General features: G+C 34.8%; 1 protein-coding gene across 1 annotated transcript in view; it reads left to right on the forward strand.

Annotated features, from left to right (window-relative positions):
* Window positions 1-10,293, forward strand: part of LOC143238513 (rho GTPase-activating protein 100F-like) — a 33,656-nt gene extending 23,363 nt beyond the window's left edge. Inside the window, exons 5-8 of the mRNA XM_076478798.1 lie at window positions 629-1,514; window positions 4,097-4,257; window positions 5,654-5,852; window positions 9,249-10,293. Of these exons, the coding sequence (XP_076334913.1) occupies window positions 629-1,514; window positions 4,097-4,257; window positions 5,654-5,852; window positions 9,249-9,373 (1,371 nt within the window). The 3' untranslated portion in view covers window positions 9,374-10,293. The remainder of the gene's footprint in view (window positions 1-628; window positions 1,515-4,096; window positions 4,258-5,653; window positions 5,853-9,248) is intronic.
* Window positions 10,294-14,760: the final 4,467 nt, after the last annotated feature.

Here is a 14,760-nt window from a genome sequence, read left to right on the forward strand (position 1 = left end):
CGGTTAATTATTCTGTAAACTTAAGATTCCAGATGAAACCATCAATAAATAAAAAAGATAAATATGGAGCCCTCTTTTGATGGACGAAGCTCATGATGCGGCGAGTGGTTCTGTCTGATTCTAATTATTTTGATTTTTAATTCAAAATTAGGGACTTATAAGCTGAAATCTTTGAGAGTCTCCGACTCCGTTAACCCGGTAACTTAAATACGCTTTACGTATATTTACGTATTTTAAATCTGTTTTTACGATCTAATCACAAGGTTATCAAATGTGTTTTGATACTCTAATCTCAAAACTATTACATTTATTTTACCTGATAACCACAAGACCATTAAATGTGTTTTACGATCTAATCAAAAGGTTATTAAATGTGTTTTTACGCTCTAATCGCAAGGTTATGAAATGTTTTACGTGCTAAACACAAGACTATTAAATGTGTTTTATGTACTACTCACAAGGTTATTATAAATTTAATGGGTAATTTAGCAGCAATGAAATGGTTTATGAAGCATGTGAACGTAGTTAACTTACATATACTTGTTTAGTGCATGTTTGTCAACTGACTTTTTGTGATCTTTTCACATGCATATAATATTAGCATTATTAAATATCTTTATTTTCTAAGAAGCGGCAACGTGGGCTCTATCCTCGTTATGTTCCTGTCAGACGTTCTCTACTCAGGCCAAGGGCAGAAGAATTTGCCCAAACATCCCACTTGATTCACCCGCATTTGTTCGAGTATCACCAAACGGTGCCCTTTCCTTCCCCCACCAAACACTCTGACGAGAAGTTACACTTACTCACGCTAGATCCGAACGACTTCTATAAATACAGACCACAGAAAGACTTTGAAAGGACACTTTCTTCTACGGATTCATTCAACGGGCTCTTAAGAGTGCATCTTTTAACGGGTCGGGGCCTGCGCCCCACGGAGCATTTTGACCATTTCAGAGATTTGTACTGTGTGATTGAGAGTGATAACATACCTAAGGCAAGGACAACAGTGCGAACGGGTGAACATAGTTTTGACTGGGACGAGGTTTTCGAGCTAGATCTGATTGAGAACCAGGAATTAACTTTCCTTATCTACAGTTGGGATCCACGGTACCGACACAAACTGTGTTATAAGGGAACGATAAATCTCAGTCTACTTAAAGAGGAACCTAGCCACAGCCTGGCCCTGAAGCTGGAGCAGTGTGGAACACTTTACCTTAAGCTCCAATTCACGGAACTCGGGGAACTACTGGAAAGATACCCGGCTCCCGCCTCTACAGGGGTGTTTGGCGTAGATCTGGAGACCATCGTTTCAAGAGAGAACTCTAACATAGGGGTGCCACTTATTCTGAAACTGTGTATTGACGAGGTGGAACTCCGAGGGCTGACATTTCCTGGTATCTACCGCATCTGTGGTTCAGCTCTGAGTAAGAAAATGCTCCGGGACGGATTTGAAAGAAATTCCTGGCTTGTCGACCTAACTGAAGAGAACGTTCCAGATATCAATGTTGTAACAAGTAAGTAAAAATTAAAACTCGTGAATGCCATTCTGGTAAGTAGATATTTTTTATTTCATTATTGTTAATCTCTTTCTAGTGAACTAGAATGATCCACGACCGACAACTGAACCCCGATTTTGAACCAAAGTTTCTCCTTTATGGAAGGACAGTTTAGTACACAAATTGTACTCGTACTCACGGGTTAAACGGTTTTTAAACTGCTTTTATTATTATTATTATTAAACAAAACTGGTTTTCTGTGTCACTAATAAGAACTAACATACTTCTATTATGAAACTGCTTTTATAGGTAAATAAAAGCTTTTCAAAAAAGGAAGTAAATGTATGGATGGATTATATCAGGCATTCAAAAACAATGGAAGCAAGATTGTAGGGATGTATAATAACATCATTCAAAAACGATAGAAAGAAGGTAGTAGGGATGGCTAATATCAACCCTTCAGAAACAATTAAAACAAAGTAGTAGGGATGGCTGATATCAATCCTTTAGAAACAATGGAAACAAGGTAGTAGATGTTAAACAAAAATAAGATAAAACAAAGTCGGTTGTGATTGAACAGCTCTATATACATATATAAAGTTATATGTTAATTCTTGCTTGCGCTGTTATGTAGGGATAATACAAGTACCATCGCTACTATCTTGTTTTGAATGATTGATATCAGCAATTCCTACATTTACTTTTTTATTGAAAAGTTTTGATTTGTTGTATTTTTTAAATTCAGTGTTTCAATAGATACAGAAAGGTTATATTTATATTCAAGTTATAATAAATACAACGATATTCTAAGTGAAATATTTATTGTTTATCTATTATTGGTTGGTAATTCCTGTTTCACCCTGTTCTTGAGCTTTTTAAGGTAACATCGAATTTCTGTAAGAAAGCTAACGTCAAGGGGTAATGATAGTATCGCTCACACTAGAATTATGAATTTTTTTAAATTACTACTATTTATTAAAAAATACTTATAAAAGCAGATACTTCGTTTGAAACTGTAATCTCAGTGAAACTGATTGAGACCATTGTTTTTAGTTATCACGTAATAAAAAAGAAACAGAAAAAGAAAAACAACGAACTCAAACTTTTTACTAAGATATTTACAGATATTCGGAGAACCTGTGACTCAGTCATTATACAGATATTGTTATAAAAGGAAACACTGTGTAGTTATAGGTATTGTTATAAAAGGAAACACTGTATAGTTATCGATATTGTTATAAAACGAAACACTGTAGTTATAGATATTGTTATAAAAGGAAACACTGTATAATTATAGATATTGTTATAAAAGGAAACACTGTATAATTATAGATATTGTTATAAAAGACAACATTGTGTAGTTATAGATATTGTTATAAATTGAACCACTATGTAGTTAAAATATTGTTATAAAAGGAAACACTGTATAGTTACAGATATTATTACAAAAGGAAACACTTATGCATACGAGGTCTGTTTGACTGTGTGGGTATTTGGGTATTGATGTTGTTAAATACCCAGGAGGGTCAGGTCTGTTCAAAAAATACGCGGACTGTTTGAATTGCGCGGCTCCAGTTGGTTCCAGGGGAATCCGCTTGGTGTCGCTAGGTTTGCACAGATCAGCTGATTACGACGCCATTTCCCGATTGCAGATATCTTCATTTGTGTATTAGCTACGCGGTTTTAAGTGAAGTGCGATTTTTTCGTTTGGCGGATTTCAGAATGAATGACCTGAAGGAGCAACGACTTGCTGTGAAATTTTGTGTTAAACTTGGAAAATCTGCGACTGAAACTTTTGCTATTCTTAACACGGCTTACGGTGATGTTGCTATGAAGCGTACAGCATGTTTCAAGTGGCATGAACGTTTTAAGGATGCTCGACAGTCCATTGAAGATGAAGAGCGTCCTGGACGTCCTTCCACGTCAACTGACGGCCCACACGTCGACAAAATTAACACCCTGGTGCGGGCAAATCGACGTCTGACTGTCAGGGAGCTTGCTGAAGAGTGTGGGATATCAATTGGATCTTGTTACGATATTTTGACCGAAAAATTGAAGATGCACCGCGTTGCTGCGAAATTTGTGCCTCAGAACTCGTGAGTTTTGGCCAAACACTCGATCACTGTTCTTCCCCCCCTACTCACCTGACCTTGCTCCTTGCGACTTTTTCTTGTTTCCCAAACTCAAAAGACCCTTGAAAGGAAGAAGATTTGAGGCGATTCCCAAGATTAAGGCAAATGTGACGAAGGAGCTGGAGGACATTACAAAAGAAGCGTACCAGGACTGTTTCAACAAGTGGAAACACCGTTGGGATAAGTGTGTGCGTTGGGGAGGAGAGTACTTTGAAGGGGTCCCAGACCTGTAACTTCTAAATAAAGTACATTTTGTTTTATGACGTCAGTCCGCGTATTTTTTGAACAGCCCTCGTATATTGTTAAAAAGGAAACACTGTACAGTTATAGATATTGTTTTAAAAGAAATTTGTGTAGCATATGCTTGCCAACTTACGATTAACGTAAATTGTACTAGTAAAAGTATTATTAAATTACAATAGTAGTTTCGTTAATGAGTATTCATTTAATTATCAATTTGTTTCACAGGTCTTTTCAAGGATTATCTTCGTGAGCTTCCCGAGCCCCTCTTCCCTAAAGGTTTATTCGACATGTTGGTAGATGGCATTAGCGTCTGTTTACCTGATGATTCTGAGGGTAATACGAAGTTAATGTTTAGTATCCTCGACTGCCTTCCGAAAGTTAACCGGGTAAGAATTTTAATAATGAATTCAATGCGTCTTGAAACAACCGTTTTGTTTTTTTTATCATTTATTATCCATGGGATGAGCTTGCGAATCGTCAACGTGTTTGGAGCAGTGTTAACTTTGGTTTTAATTATAACCAGTGTCGGACTTAACCATTTTAGATCCGAGTACTGTAGTGTTAGCGTTTGTCCTAATCACAACCAGTGTCAGACGACTCTTGGTATTACAAATAAATATAATAATAAACAAATAATCGATGTAAAAACATAAAATAAATAATATTGTGTCTTCAATGTCCTGGCGAAAGTAATACTGATTTTTCTTTCTACAGCTAATAGCAATGTTTTGGTTTTAGGTCTACATGAGGCAGTCAGAGAGTTACCGATTATATATTATTTGAGGGATCTGTATTATATTACATCAACAGCACAGCCATTTTGTGAATGATTCCATCTTTAAGTTCAAGAAATTACTTGCCATCTATAGAACATTTACTAAGAAACATAGATATATTTATTTGAGAAGAATATGATTGTGTACTTTCGTGTTATGAAAAATGCTGTTGTTAAAAAGTTTCATTTCGCCATCGCAATTTTTAATCATTTAAAATAAATTTCTTTAGAGCAGTGATTCTCATGATACTCGTATCCCTGGGGGGGGGCAATGTTGGTCATCGAAGGGTTACATAGAAAGAAAGTGGAAATTGAAACAAAACAAAGTAAGAGAGAGAGAAAAAAAAAACCTCGACAAAGCTTGAAAATGAAACAAGTTTACGATTATTGTTGATAAATAATAATAACTAACACAAAATAATACTAGTTGGAGTAATACTGAATATTATACTGTCCTCCCACTGGCACTCAACATAAAATAATTAAATATTAAGTGCTATTCATAATGTTTTTATGCATCTGAACTGATTGGCTGCTTTCATACTGGTCAGTAAATTGGAAATAAAAGTAGGATAACCTTAGCAGCTTTGTCATAAATATATAATACTGTTTTCTACAATGAAAAAGAGTTAAACAAACGCCAACAAGGAAGAAAGTTTCGTATTTTTCTTGCGTTTTAGAAAGGTTAGATCTTTTTAAGTAATAGTTATAAAAAGTGTTAATGTTTGTGTCTAATATTCATTATTTGTGAAACCCATAGTCATTAAACTGTAAGGTTGGAGGAATTTTATCACCAACATAGACAAACTGCGTATGTGTTTTGAACTTAGTCTTCTGAGTGAAAGTGGTTTAAGTGAAAGGGTATCCAATAAATACAGAACATTCCAATTTAGTTTACTAAGTTAACAACAGATGACACTATGATATAAATGAAATATGTTGTCATTCGATATATACATTTTTTTTTAGTTAAAGAGGTTCTACTATGTGTTTTTTTCATATTCTAGTGTACGATTCTATGTTTGATGAACCACTTGAAGCAAGTGGTCAGTCACAGCGACAGAAATAAGATGACCTCCCAGAACCTAGCAGTTTGTTTTGCCCCAATTGTCATGTGTCACACAATGCCGGGAGAAAGAAGTGTCGAGTTGCAGAAACCTATCGACGTTTTACGATATCTTCTAGATACCTGGCCTGTTCATAGGGGTCTGTACTTATGTTATTATTTATTTTGGGGAGGAACTGAGATAAAATTGAAAAACAAAATAATACAAAAAAGATTTAGGAAGGTCGGTTATGGTCGTGTTTTTAACATTTTAAACAACAAAACTCTAAGTCAAGCAGACCGCGTACAATATTTTGACCCCAGAAAAGGCGCAACCGCTATTTCTGCAACTCTCTTGCAAGATGTTTTTGATATTGTTTTTTTAAAGAAACAACAGCATTCATCAGTCCCAAAATTGGAGAAGATAAAATTATGTGTTTTTGGTAGATGGATATACATATATTTTTACCAAACTTTACATGAGATTGTGGAGTTAAAGGTTCTTTCTCATGAAGTCAGTGACTGTAAGACAACCAACATATTTTCTGCCCACATTATCTCGGAGGAAAGACGTAAGAAGCATCAAATTGTAAACTTACTTGTAATCGGAAGTCTTACGTGGCCTGATAGTATTGAATCCCGTAGCCGAACATGTTCGCTCTTTTAGCCATGTGGACGTTATAATACGACAGCCAATCCCACTACTCGTCATTAGCCAGAGAGTTGATGGTGAGTGATGTTGACAAACTGCTTTCGCTTTAGGCTGTCACTTCAAAGTTAGACACAAATAGTGCAGATGTAACCATCGAGGAGCTTTGTGCGAAATTTAGCAAATGAATAAACTGTAACTACAAGTTAATGTAAGGTACCAAAGCGCAATACGTACTACCAGTGCACCAGATATGGATGGGGTCATGACATAAAACCAATGTCAGATACAGCAAGCCACAAGAATAATAATAAAAAAAGACCAGAGAAGAATTATGTTGGCGTTAATAAAAAGTGCCTGTCGGCTGAAGGAAACCAAGTCTACCCACATACCGACTGTGTTCCTAGAATATTTGAACATGTAGGTAGCCATGGCCACAGCAATGAGGTTTGCTGACTCTGGGATGATAGAAAAACAATACGTCTGTAGAACCACATGAAAAGGTTTTCCAGATCAGGATCTACAGATCCCTGCATTTTATTCCAACCTTTCTAGATTTCCAGATCTCATGTCGACCCTGTTTTGTAACCAAACATTACATAAGCGGTTCGGTTGACTTAGGGACTTGTTATGGGATTATTATTTAATAATAAAGTTGGATAAGTGACTGAATAAGATAATGGGCTCAGTAATAATAAATGTACTTTTATTTGTAAAACTGTTTGGCCTGTATGATAGAAAGATGTTGCCGTGAAAACAACTAGTTGCAGTTTTTCATGAATAATATAGGTTAAACTTTCAGTTATAGTTAAAAACTGAACATCTTGATAATTTATTTTTACCGTAGTCAAAGGTTAAAACCAACCCTGTGCTGGGGAACCCATTCCATACTCTTAGCTCTGAGCACTTTATAAAGGTCATTAGGTTGTAAATACAAGTCAATAAGCAATATAATAAGTTTGTCTTTGTGGTTAAATTTGGCGAGTTGGGTTCTGATCTGTGTAACAACCACAATTTAAGATACTGATGTATTGTAATAGTGACAGTCAGTCTTTTAATTTGCTGCTGACTGCTTGCTCTCACAGTTGTTCTAAAGTCGACGGTGAAATATAGACTTATTAATTGCTTTACCATAAATACAAAATGTACTTTCAATAAATTTCTGTAATTAGCATGAGAAAACAAAATAGTTTGTTAACGTTTGTATCAACTTAATAAATCTGACAGAAACCTCAATGTCGTCACATTACCTCTTAGCCCAAAGAAATGACGAAAAGCAAGTGCTTTTGTTACTGAGCTAAAGTGTACTGCTGATACAAAACTATTTTTATCTGTGCAAACATCTAAAAAACCTATACCTTTTGTTTGACATCATCTTCATTGGTCATTATAAGACACCTACAGTGGGTCAGCCGTAAGTTTGTGCACTTAAATTTAAAATCCAAGCTCCATGGTAGACAGAGCACTGATAGTCCAAGATAGTCCATTGTTTAACTTCACGTTAAAATAAAAAAAAAAAATCTGAAATACAGACAATGATTTTATATTGATATTGTATAAATAAATCAAAGTATTTTTGTTTGACTTTCATACAAAGCTACTTGAGAACCAAACTACTTCCTTAACCTTTCTAGTCTTCCTTAATTTCGATGTAATAGCTAAAGGGAGGGAAGTTAGTCAGTAACACTCAACCGTTAGGTTACTCTAATCAAGTAGGGATATGACTGTTGCCGTTATGACACACGCAAGACATCCAACTACGCAGCTCGACTTCTTTCTTTTGGCAATAACAGGACATGAACCATGACTGCTCAGAATTAAAGTCAAACACACTAGCCACAGGGTCATTCACTGACCTTATTGTATTAATAAAACGTATGTTGGAATCTTGCTTTACAATGCGTCATCAAATTTATCACTTACCATTGACCCATTTAATATGTAAGGAGGAGCCACTTCTTGTCTACCAAATTACCCAACAAAAACAAATTGATTACACCTAAAAACAGACTTCAGCAGCTTGATAAGACGAAACATCTGAAGTTGTTTATGCTTGAAAGTTCTATAAACTATGTTATTCTCCGGCAGGTAGCAAGTAATGAGATTGAAATAACCAATAATCTTTGAATTTAGGAAATAACAAAAGCCAAAATTTACTTGTAGTTCGTGTTTCTTTGTTGTTCTAGTTTATAACAACTACGAGTTTTACCTCATTGTCGTATTCATATACTTCATAAGACGACTGCACGATTTTTGTACCATTTTAATATTTAGGTATGTGGCTAACCTCTTGTACGTTCGGTTTCACGGTGCCAGTAACTCTTCAAAAGTTCTTTGCTGAGAAGCTAGTTGCTGGTATCATAAACTCACCTCATGTTAGGACGCGAGATACAGTTTTATATTAAAATCCCTGTTCCTCCTAGTGGTGGGTACAACATGGATAATCCATTGTGTAGGTTTGGGAAGAACATTGTAGGTAAGCAGCAGTATCTGTTGTCAGCTTAAAAATACAATTAACCCAATATCCTGAGCATCTTTGGAAGGTCTGAGGTACGAGCCGCAATATGTTTTTCTACAACTACTCAATTAAACTCTGGTTTTAAAACTAGATTTGTTGATTAGTATCCCTTTCTCTGACCAGTAGTTTTAAATTAGAGATGGCTAAGCCTAATCTTCGGATTGTATTTTTAATAGCCTTATCTCGTACAAAAATGCCATTATGGTTGAAATTATCAAATATTGTTTTTATCAATTTTTTTTGTATGTGTGTGTGTGTATGTATAAGAAGACCTTTAAAAAAGGTTTTAATTTTCATGAATTATTTATTTTTCTAACCAATATACAATTTCATGTTTAACTTGAAATGATGCAACCGTATTAAATTACTTGTTATCTGTTTTATCACCAGGGGAGGGAAGCAGTGATTCAAGCACTAGTATAAAAAACAGCCAAACTCCTGTAGAAGATGATGGTAGTGATGATCACGGAAAAACGACATTACAGAAGACAGTAGCGTGGTCAGTTGGTCACTGATTTCTACCAGTCTGCGTGTTAGCCGTACTACAACAATGACACTGTGCCGTAGTCTTAACTAAGGCAACATGACCAAGCCAAAGACAACTTATGAGAAAACTGCCTCAATTAATTTTGGATGGATTTATTTATACAGATGTGTTGGGCAGCGAGTTATGGTTCTGTTAACTGTTGTAAGTCCCAGATAAACATACAATATGTAATAATACATCGTTTAAATGTGAGCTAGCCCTCCTCAAATTAGATCGCAAATTAATAATACTCACCAGATGGCGCTTTAATCAACCACTACTTAAATGTTGTTCTTCCCTTTTGTTGATATGGGATGTTCCTAATTCCGTTCGTGGAAATCCAAGTATTCTTGTTTCGCTAGTTGATTGTTTGCGACTCCCGACTAAAGACCAATTACATATTGTTATTTTTCTTGTAAAGTTGTTATGTCGACAATGGACTTGTTACACAGAGGTCAGTTCCGTTTATCCCTTGTTTTTAATAAACGACTTACCCTCTTGAAGTCTGGACTTGGTTTTTCTAGTCACGTTTGCATCATAACGAAAGATTTGTCTGTTGGATTCCGTGCGCTGTAGAAGGGAAGACACCTAGTGAACACCATACACTGCCAACTCTTGTCAGCCTAAATAGTGGGGTTTGGTCTACACTTTTGTAATATATTTACAGCCGCAAGTTGTGGAAAACAATTTTTTATATATTTTTTTGGCGTTGATAGGGCACGAAATACTCATCATTACGTACACAGTAACCAATAGGTTGTATTCAGCCGATAAACACAGATTGAAATGAGACCAGTTTGTTTGATTAGAGTGTCATCACTTTGTTCCTATCACTGAATCCAGTTCTCAGGTTACCGGGCTCATAGAGTTAACAACTACATTAGTATTTTAATCCACCTGATATTTAATAATGGGATGAACTACTAAAAACAACAAAATAATACCTTAAGCTAAAACAGACATGCTTAATAGATATCGGTCAAGTTACCTTATTAGGTAAGACTTGATAACAAGTTTCCTACACTATTATGTTAATTTTATAAGTTGACTGTTTTGTTTTATTATTGTATTTTTTGTTTCATGATCAGTATACATTAGAAAAGTTGTAGCAATATACATCATTACTATTCATCACCAGATATATGATGGTTACCAATAGTAAACAATATACATCAAGACTGTTCACCATGAGATGCATGATGGTTGTCAATAGTATCAGGGGCTCTACTTTGATTTTAGCAAAGCTATTACAAAAAAAATAGTTGTATGGAGCTAAGCCTTACTCAGAAAAACAAGAACATGTATTTGGGCACTTTAAAGAGGTGATAGACAAAGAAGTAATACAGACAGCAAGGATGGTTAGCAAGATGTGAAGTAAAAGGACAGGATTGCTTAATATAGTAGAAGCCAATGAATGGACACAGAAGCTAAGACCTACACTGATTATGACGTGACTATGAAGAGATGGGATCCTACTATTTTACTGGTCAGCCACAAAAATTGTCCAATCTAGTTCATTCAGAGTTCTGACAGACTCACTAAACCTTATCACAAAATTGAAGACATATTTTATTCTAATGAAATGAACAGTCTCCAAGATATTTAAAGACACCTATGATAATGGCCACATGGGGAAGTGGGCTATTTACGTAGCTTTTGGGCAACCTTCAAATAACACTGCAAGAAGTCTGCTGGGGCAGAGGTCACACAACCAGTCAATTGGAGGAATGAGGGTGAAAGTATGTGGGAAGGACAAATGCTATTTAATCGGATATTGGAACTAGATAATCAAGGTTGGATAAACGACAATATAGAGTAAATTGACTGTTAGGCACTAAAGACTGTTATACGGTTTTAGCTACCTAAATATTTTACATTCCTGTTAAATGGAAGCCAATCTCCATTGTGGTTATCTTGAAAATAATTCTGTTTGTATTTTCATTTTTAAATATGAGTAATAATAAAATTTTACCATTAAGATAATCTGTGGGGTTTAAAATAACTTTAGTTTTCTACCACTAACTGAACTTTTGAAAATTGAGTTACGTTTTACAGCACCACTTACTTAATATTTAAAGTACAAATGATAGTAATTTCATTTAAAGTATTTGAATTTCAAATCAAACACAACCAGGATGTTCAGAAACATATTTCTCCTCTCAACCTGCATGTGAAAAGATAACTTGGAAATAACACTATTTGGTTTAAATATCCTGTTGCAATGTGGAAGTCAGACAAGCAAAAAATATAGAAGTTACAAACCAACTTGGGGATCTGTAGATTCAATACCCAGAATTTTGAAGTGGGTGGAAAACGGGAATATCCTGAGAAAAACCACCTTCACTCCACATACTATGGATATTCTGAGTAGCACGTGAACTATGTATTAGAAACAATAAGAAAGAGATATAGATAATTAACATATTAATTATTACTAATGTAATAAGGAGACAGGTGGGTGGCCATGTTAAAGCTGACGTTTGATGTTTCTCCACGTAATTTTACGTTAATGAAATTACAAGCTATTATCAGGTATCTTATATTAATTATGTTATTAAGTGTGTGTGTCTGTGTTGTTGTTTTTTTCTTATAGCAAAGCCACATCGGGCTATCTGCTCCTGACGTTTGAAATTGTTTCGTTAATGTATTTCTTGTACTTGTTACCTGGTAGTATTTTTTTTACTAGTTTCTGGAAAGTAGGTAGAATATTTAAAGAATCAAGATAGATGGGAGAGGGTACACATGGGGAGGCGTCAGGCTAATCAGGTGGTGCAATGTTGTAAAGCTTCAAGTTTCCCTTAAGGCTGGTGGACAGACTGCATGTAAATGAGGCCTAAATTGAACCTGGTTCTCCCAGATCACATACAGTGATGAAATTGACAAAGATGTAATAATTAACATGTTTAAAAAATGGTATATTAATTGTATATTAATATAATAACTTATATGTTCAGATATATTTGACATTATACTCATTGAAAGATAAAAATCACATATAAGGTTTCATTGATACATTCATAATTCTCTTTTCACATATATATTAACACACAAAATTGTGTAATAACATGTTTTGTGCTAACAAAATTCAGCTTTTCCTCTATTTGGTTTTAGAACAATCAAGTCTCCTATGAAAGTATTAATATTTACCTGAATCATGTATAACAGATGAGATGGAAGGCAGCTTGTCAACACCACAATGGGATTTCACTGTCACTACTATAACACATCATTGGCACCATAGTTTTGAACAAAACCCGATCCACAGTTTGATATGCTACATTTGACCATGAACTTTAACCTACATTTATCAAAGTTAATTAGTAAGTCCTTAAAGGTAACTTACCTCTCAACCTTTGTAGCAAATGTAGCATCCTGCTGTCAGATGTGGAAATTTTAAAAACATTGTCTGCTAGCCCTTTTGAATCTGGGTACATGTGTCACTACATTTCCTGCACTATGGACTAAGGCCCTGAATGTACCACAATAAATTATTCACAGAGTCATAAAACTCCATTAAATAATAATAAATTCTTAAGTGAATAATTATGTTTTAAACTACAAAGTTATGCAGTTTTTGTTGTAAGTTACTGGAAATGTAGGGCCAAATTATTAAAAGTATGGAAATGATGATGCATTTTTTCTAAAAGTCTTTTAATAGTGAACAGGTAGTAGAGGACTAGAAGCCGATAATAAAATTGTCTTAAAATTTTAAGATGTATTAACCTTACATCAGTAAATAATTTTGTTGGATGGTTAGCATGGTTTTCACCAGGGGAAAGGAATTTAGTTAGTTTGAAGCTCAGAGCGATACAGTGGGCTAGCTGTGCTCTGTCCGCCACTTGTATCAAAACCTGGTTTGTAGCACTAAGTTTGCAGATATACCACTATGCTACTGGAGAATCCTCAAGGGAAAGGTGCAAATAAAATGTCTGCTTTTTCATTTCTAAGGGTATGGGTGAATCAGTTGGCTCAAAAGATCAAAAATGACAGCCTGGAAGAAATCAAAGGGTTGTTAAAAATGTTAAACTAAGTTAACATCATAAATAGGGTGCTTCAGGGCTCAATATTGGGGTTTTATCTTCTTTCCTTATTTACAGCAATGGCATAAAAGAGTGGCCAACAAACTGCTAAAATGTGCTGGTGATATCAAGGTCTGGTGTGACAAGGATGTTGCTATTTACCATTTAGATCGTTAGGTGAACAGATGAATTTCAGTTACAATAAATGCAGAGTAATGCATGTGGGTTATAAAAAAAATATAATTTTGAAGTGAATATCCTTAAGTGTTATGGAAGTAAAGGGTCTTGGTGTTTTATTGATCAGTCTTTTAAACCAGTGTACTGTTGCTAGTGGTATAACAAATATGGATTTTGGGTTGTATATACAAAAATATTGCTGTTTTTTGTTGCATACTGTGCAAAATTACTTCAGACCTATCTGTGCTAGCCATCCCTAATTTTGAAGTGATAAACACCTAATGTGTGTTCATTTGTAGCAAAGCCACATCAGATTATCTGCTGTGCCAAGAAAAATTGAACTTCCAGTAAACCTTACTGCCATTCCATTGGGAATGGAGTATATGTGTGATGGATGACAGGGAAAGTAAACTCCACCCACTACCAACTGATGAACTATTCTAATCAAATAGTTGGATTTGACTGTCACTCTTATAATGCACCCATGATTCCATAGAGAGAAACACAATGTGTTTTAGCAGTAATGGTGCATAATGTAAGATACTGTGACACATTAATGGAATAAGACAATGTATAAACTATGTAAAGCACTTCACCTGGTTGAAGAGTATTTGTATTTTACATCTCTTTTAAAGTGTTAGGCCTATATATTTTCATTGTGTGTTTAAGTAACCATTTAGTATATCCATGTACTGCAAACAAGTATATTTCAGTAGTGTCAAAAACTAATTGTTCACTCACATTTCTTCCGTCACTTGTTTAACTTAAAAAAACTAGTTAAAAACCTCAAATTACATAAACCAGACCAACTGTTACACAGTATCTCCAAAGTACTGTTTATCCAATACTGATATCTCCTGAGACAGAAGATTCTACACATGACACAAGGTGCTCTTATCTTAAAAATTTTCCTGATTTTCATTACACCTTGAGTGAAGTCTACATAACTCATCACTATGTTTAAGTAGGTTCCACCTCTGACTGAATATAACCAACTAATGGAGGATCAGTTTGCTATAAACAAAAGATGTGTGTCATGAGTCAATGTTTATTACATTATTCTGATAAAACCTAGATTTTTATTAAAATAATGAAGCATTATCAATTAAGAAATTCTAATTAAATGAGTTATCCTTGGGTACATGTGGTCTTTATTTTTAAATATTTAAAAGATATATAC

This window comes from Tachypleus tridentatus, chromosome 13, assembly GCF_004210375.1.
Source record: "Tachypleus tridentatus isolate NWPU-2018 chromosome 13, ASM421037v1, whole genome shotgun sequence".
In the NCBI taxonomy this organism is placed as follows: domain Eukaryota; kingdom Metazoa; phylum Arthropoda; class Merostomata; order Xiphosura; family Limulidae; genus Tachypleus; species Tachypleus tridentatus.